The 5989-nt window shown below is 46.1% G+C and overlaps 1 protein-coding gene across 1 annotated transcript in view; it reads right to left on the minus strand.

Annotated features, from left to right (window-relative positions):
* Positions 1–4650, minus strand: part of DNAJB13 (DnaJ heat shock protein family (Hsp40) member B13) — an 11666-nt gene extending 7016 nt beyond the window's left edge. Inside the window, exons 1-2 of the mRNA XM_006100457.3 lie at positions 3547–4650; positions 629–732 (exon numbers count right to left, since the gene is read on the minus strand). Coding sequence (XP_006100519.1) covers positions 629–732; positions 3547–3614 — 172 coding nt within the window. The 5' untranslated portion in view covers positions 3615–4650. The remainder of the gene's footprint in view (positions 1–628; positions 733–3546) is intronic.
* Between the last annotated feature and the right edge of the window lie 1339 nt (positions 4651–5989).

The raw sequence follows: 5989 nt of genomic DNA on the forward strand, positions 1-5989 counted from the left end.
ATTTTTTTTTTTTTTTTTTTACTGATTTCAGAGAGGAAGGGAGAGGGAGAGAGAGAGATAGAAGCATCAATGATGAGAGAGAAACCTACTGGGGATTGAGCCTGCAACCTAGACGTATGTCCTGACTGGGAATTGAACCATGACCTCCTAGTTCATAGGCTGATGCTCAACCACTGAGCCATGCCAGCTGGGCGCGCTCTGCCCTTTATGCTGTACTCAGGGAAACGGAGACGTAGCTACTTAGTAAATCTGGGAAGGATAACCGGGGCCTCAGCCTTGGCCTCCTTCCCTTGGCAGCAAGCATCAAGCTCTCTCCATCCCTGTAAGGGACAGTCGGGTGTGGGGGATGTGGGGAGTCCTGCCCCACCTCTTGCTCTGATGAGACCGGGTGAGCTCATCAGCTTGATCTGGGGGTTCTCCATGCCACCTCCTCCACCTTAGCTTGTGTCTCCTGAGAAAGGCAATTCTTCATTCTTTTCTTTCTTAGTTTATTTAGATCCTGCTTACTGTATGCTGAGGCTCCTCAGAAAGCCCAACATTCAGAAACTTAAGGAATGATCTTAATGGCGAGGTGGGGCAGAGGAGATGTCCTGGAGTCACTCCTCCAGGCTCAGCCCCAGTCACTCACGGTCGCTCAGCACGTCGTAGGCCTCCGCTATTTGCTTGAATATCTCCACTGAGGCTGGCTCCGTGGACTTCAGTGGGTGGTTCTTCAGGGCAAGTTTCCGGTACCTAGAGGAAGGAGGGTTAGAACAAGTCCTAGCAGAACTGGTTCAGAGCTGGCTCAGCTTTCTACTGCCTGGGGGCCTCTTAGAGCTTTGGTGTGCCCAGCTGTAAATCAGGGCTGCGGTGGCCAGGGAAGCACACTGTTCAGACCCCCTTGAAGAGAACCCAGTGTAGGGAGCACAGCTGACTGACAGCCCAGCGGCTGCCCCTACCCAGGTCTTTGTGCTGATCCTATACCCCCACCCAACCCCAGCTGCTCCCAGCCAATGGATAAAGATGCTGGGGATATTAGTGCTGGCCCAACCCTGAAGGACACAGGGCTCCTCATCACACAACCTCTGCTGCTTGAGGCCTCCTCATCAGCCTGGCTGAGGTTTTCTGCAGACCAGGCTGCAGCCTTCCTTTCCCAAACCTTCCTGCCCTCTCTCCTTCCACAGGTGTCAAACCTAGACAGTCCTGCTCCCCCTTTACCCTAAGTGTTTCCCCAATACATTTTTTACACCTCTAATCCTGTCTTGGTGTCTGAACGGACACACAGGCCTCTTGGGACGAGTAGATAAAATAAGGTGTCGCCAAACCGGTTTGGCTCAGTGGATAGAGCGTCGGCCTGCGGACTCAAGGGTCCCAGGTTCGATTCCGGTCAAGGGCATGTACCTTGGTTGCGGGCACATTCCCAGTAGGAGGTGTGCAGGAGGCAGCTGGTCGATGTTTCTAACTCTCTATCCCTCTCCCTTCCTCTCTGTAAAAAATCAATAACATATATTAAAAAAAAAAATAAGGTGTCAAAGGGCCTGGTACAGAGCGGCACTCCGCGCAGGTCAGGTGCTTTCACCGTCTCCAGTTGCTGTTGCCTATAATCTGAGACGGCTCCGAATTACAGGCAACAGTAACTCTTACTGAGCTGGGTTTGCTGTCCTGGGACCCTACCTCTTCATCCATGAGGGTCCTGGCTCAGCCCTTGGAGGTCGTGCAGAGAATCTGCTCTGTCTACCTCGAGAGACTTAAAGATAATTGTCATGACCCATCTGAGACTTCTAAAGCAGCCCTCTCCATTACAGAGGTTGCAGTCAGTTCTGAGGAGATTTGCAAGTAAATTCTATCAGTGAGTAAGAGTAAAGAGATTTGAGAAGAGTTCAGTTTTTCATGTAAACGTGAGTGGCTTTAAGATGATCTCCACAGTAGTATCACCTACTCTCATTCACCTGCTTTCCTGAGTGGGAGACGGGGTGGAGTCACAGTGCCGCTGTGGCAACCTACAGTGAATGAGTGACACTGAAAAGGTTCACTGGTGACTGATTATGAATCATTGTTATATAAGTTTAAATTGGGGGGTGGTGGCAAAATCTAGGTACTCCTATGGGAGAGTGTGTTATACATGTGACTCAGCCCTTAAGAGCTGTTGCAGGGGAGAAGGGTTAAGCGCCGTTGTTTGAAACATATGCAGTTCTTTTAATCACTAAATACATGGTTTCAGATGCAAATGATTGCTGGCATATTCATGTTCATTATCTCATATAATCCCATTTTAGTACCATGACAACCCTCCTCCCCTTCTTAGGGAGAGATGGGAGAACTGAGGCTCAGAGAGGTTAAGTAACTTGCCCATGTCACACAGCTAGCAGGTAGGAGAACCTGGACTCAGACCTAAATCTTTCCAATGCTTAAGTTGGGCTCATCGTTCTGGATTCCAACTGCCCTCCCTCCGCATGATATGTCCCTAGACGGGCCCCAAAGGCCAGTGAGCTGCTCCGAACAGTGACATGACACACTGTCCTGAATTGTTCTTTGTTTCATGAGTTTGTGTCTTGTTTCTCCAGCCATACTGTAGCCTCTCTCCACTTACGTCACTTAGATGCCTAATGGACCTGGCCCACGGTAGCAGGCCTGGTGTCTGAGTGCGGGCTCTGCTGTTTCTAGGCATGTGACCTTGGGATAATAATGGCACCTGCCTCCCAGGGTTGTAGGATGATTAAGTGAAATAATGATGGAAGGTTCTCAGAACAACACCTGTACAATTCCATAAATGTAGTAGTATCACTACCCAACCTTAATTGATCCAATTATCCTAGATTCCTTCCTTTTTTTTTACCCTCTAATTAGCCAAGTAATTGTCAAGTCCATTCTCTCCCCTCTGGACAGCCCCCTGCCCGACTTCACGCTTCAGCTTTTGCCTTATCATTACATCCTCTGAAGGGGTCTCTCTCCTTCCAGTATAAGCTTCCACAGCACCCTGCACTTCCCCTTTTGTAACACTCATCACACTTGTGACTTATTCAACATCTGTATTCACCCACAAAATTAAGCTGCATCTCTGAGTCATGCTTATATCTCTTAACTCATTAAGTAGTTGCTCAATAATTATTTGTCCAAGTTTTTTTTTTCCAGAAAAATGTGCTAACTCCTGTCCTAGACTTTCTTAGAAATAGACCATAACGCCCCCAAACTTGATGCAGTTTATTCAACAGTAAAACCCATGTGACAGCCAAAGTAAAACTTGTAACACATCCTTCTGGCCAGATCACTGTTCTGTTCTCAATCCTTTAGTTCTCCATATTATTCAGAATAAAATTCAAATGTCTCCTTTGTCCCCATTTCATAGTTAGGAAAACCAGGGCACCTAAGAGGGGAAGACAGGGCATGGAGGGTAAAGGATGATGGACTGGGAACCCTGACGCAGCCCAAAGCCAGGCTATAAGTGTGCAAGGAGCACGAGAAGAAACAAGGTTTACTTCGCTTGCCCAAAGCTGTGCAGGAAAAATCTATTTGAAAGAGAAGATGGGGCCTGCCCCAGCATATAACCCAGCTTCTGTCCCAACTTACGCCTTCTTGATCTGGGCATCCTCTGCATTGCGAGTGACATGGAGTATAGCGTAATAATCCTGGCCCATGGCTGGCTGGCCCGCAGTCCTCAATAGCCCTGACTCTAGCCGGGCTGTTAGTCTGCATTCCTTGGTTGCTCCTGGCAACCGCACAGGTGCACTCTGGGAGTTAGAGTCCTTCCTGCCTAAGCAAACCACCTTCCCAGCTCTGTCTTATGGAAGAGTGAATGCAAGAACTGAGAGAACTGGGGCTGATTCTGTGACCCTGATAAAGATCACTCAACTCAGAAACCCGAGGGTTAAGAAAGTAGCAATTAGTTTTAATTTAAAATTTCTCATAACAAATGCATTTTGCTGTTTTTTAAAATAAATTTTTATTTTAGAAAAGTTTTAGATTTTCAGACAAGCTGTGAAGATAGTAGAGTTCTCAAATACCCCACACTCAGTTTCCCCCATTGTTAACATCTTACAAGTTCTTTGTACATTTGTCACAAATAATAACCAATTTTGACATGTCATTTATATCAGTTCATTCTTTATTCAGATTTCCTAGTTTTTAACTTAATGTCTTCTTGCTGTTCCAAGATCCCATCTAGGATCCCGCATTACATTTAGTTGTCATGTCTCCTTAGGCTCCTCTTGACCACAACTGTTTCTCAAACTTTGTTTTTAATGACTTTGACAATTTAAGGAGTACTGGTTATTTTGGAATGTCTCTCAATTAGGATTTGATGTTTTGTTTGTTTTTTATGATTAGACTGGGGGTTGTGGGTTTTGGAAGGAAGACCAGAGTGCCATTCTCATCACATCAGATCAAAGGTATTCCCACCAATATGACCTATCACTGGTGATGCTGACCTTGATCACCTGCTGAGACAGTGTTTGCCAGGTTTTTCCACTGTAAAGTCACTTCGTTTCCCCCTTTCTGGGTTGTACGTTTTGGTGGGAAGTCATTTTGAGGCCCACCCCTAAAGAGTGGGACGTTCTGCCCTAACCGGTCTGGCTCAGTGGATAGAGCGTCGGCCTGCGGACTCAAGGGTCCCGGGTTCGATTCTGGCCAAGGGTATGTGCCTTGGTTGCGGGCACATCCCCAGTAGGGAGTGTGCAGGAGGCAGCTGATAGATGTTTCTCTCTCATCGATGTTTCTGACTCTCTATCCCTCTCCCTTCCTCTCTGTAAAAGATCAATATAATATACTTTTTTAAAAAAGAGTGGGACGTTCTGCTTCATCTCCTTGAGGGCAGCAGTGCACTCACAAGCCAGAAAGAGAAAGAAGGGGGGAGGGGAGAGTGATAAAGTAAACAATAAAAAGTTAAATACTGGGAGATCTGGGTGATTAGAATCCTTTGTACTATTCTTGCAACTTATTTGTAAGTTTGAAATTATTTCAAAATATAAATTAAATTAGAAAAAAATATAAAATATATCCACATTGTTTAAAATAAACCTTACTTTACAAGGCTATTGTGAGGACTGTGCTTGGTACAGAGTCCTTGCTCCATAGCTGATGCCATTGTCAGCTTGAGAAACAGAGGCACTTCTCACAGTAAGTCACAAGGGGGCATCTGAAAACCAAGAAACAAGGTGTAGCAGAGCATCCTTGGGCCTGCAGTGCTGCAGATGGGGGTTGTGCACCCTTCCTTACCCAGGATGCACTACTTAATCCAAAAGAAAAAGTAAGCTTTGTCTGTTACAAACTGGGGATCAGTCCATTCACAGTGGACAAGGCTTGGGTGTGGATTTCACAGCAGCTCTCAAGGTCACTGCATCCATCACAACCAGGATATCCACTTTGGAGACCTACGGAAAGGGGGTTATGAATGTGATAGCAATGGAGAAGAGTGAGTCCAAGAATGGGAACTCAGACACACTGGCCATGTGAGGAACTCAAGCCATAATCCTGTTCAAGCCATAATCCTGTTTTATTTTCTTTCTTTTTTGAGAGAGAGAGAGAGAGAGAGAGAGAGAGAGAGAGGAAGGGAATATCAATTTGTTGTTCCACTTATTTGTGCATTCATTTGTTGATTCTAGTGTGTACCCTGACCAGGGATTGAACCTGGTGTATCAGGACAATGCTCTAACCAGCTGAGCCAGACCAGCCAGGGCTCATCCTGGCTTCTTAATCTGACTTCTGAGAGGTCCCCTTGGACTTCCTAGGAATCGATGTTTCTCAGCTCTGGAATATGTCTCTTCGGTCACCTGAGCCTATCACAAATCACTTCTTCAGTGAAATAGCTCTAGTCCCAGGTCTCGTGGCCACATGCTTAGGTGGAAGGAGCACAGGCCTTGGAGACAGACTGAGCAAGGTCCAAATCAAGGCTCTGGTACTTAATGTTGAGCCTCAATTTCCTTATCTGTAAAACAGGAATATCTTCCTTTTTAACCGTGTTGTAAGGATTAAATATACACAGATAGAACCTAGAACAGAGTAGATTACTAGTAGA

The sequence above is a fragment of the Myotis lucifugus genome, unplaced genomic scaffold (assembly GCF_000147115.1).
Source record: "Myotis lucifugus unplaced genomic scaffold, Myoluc2.0 scaffold_313, whole genome shotgun sequence".
NCBI classification, from domain to species: Eukaryota; Metazoa; Chordata; class Mammalia; order Chiroptera; family Vespertilionidae; genus Myotis; species Myotis lucifugus.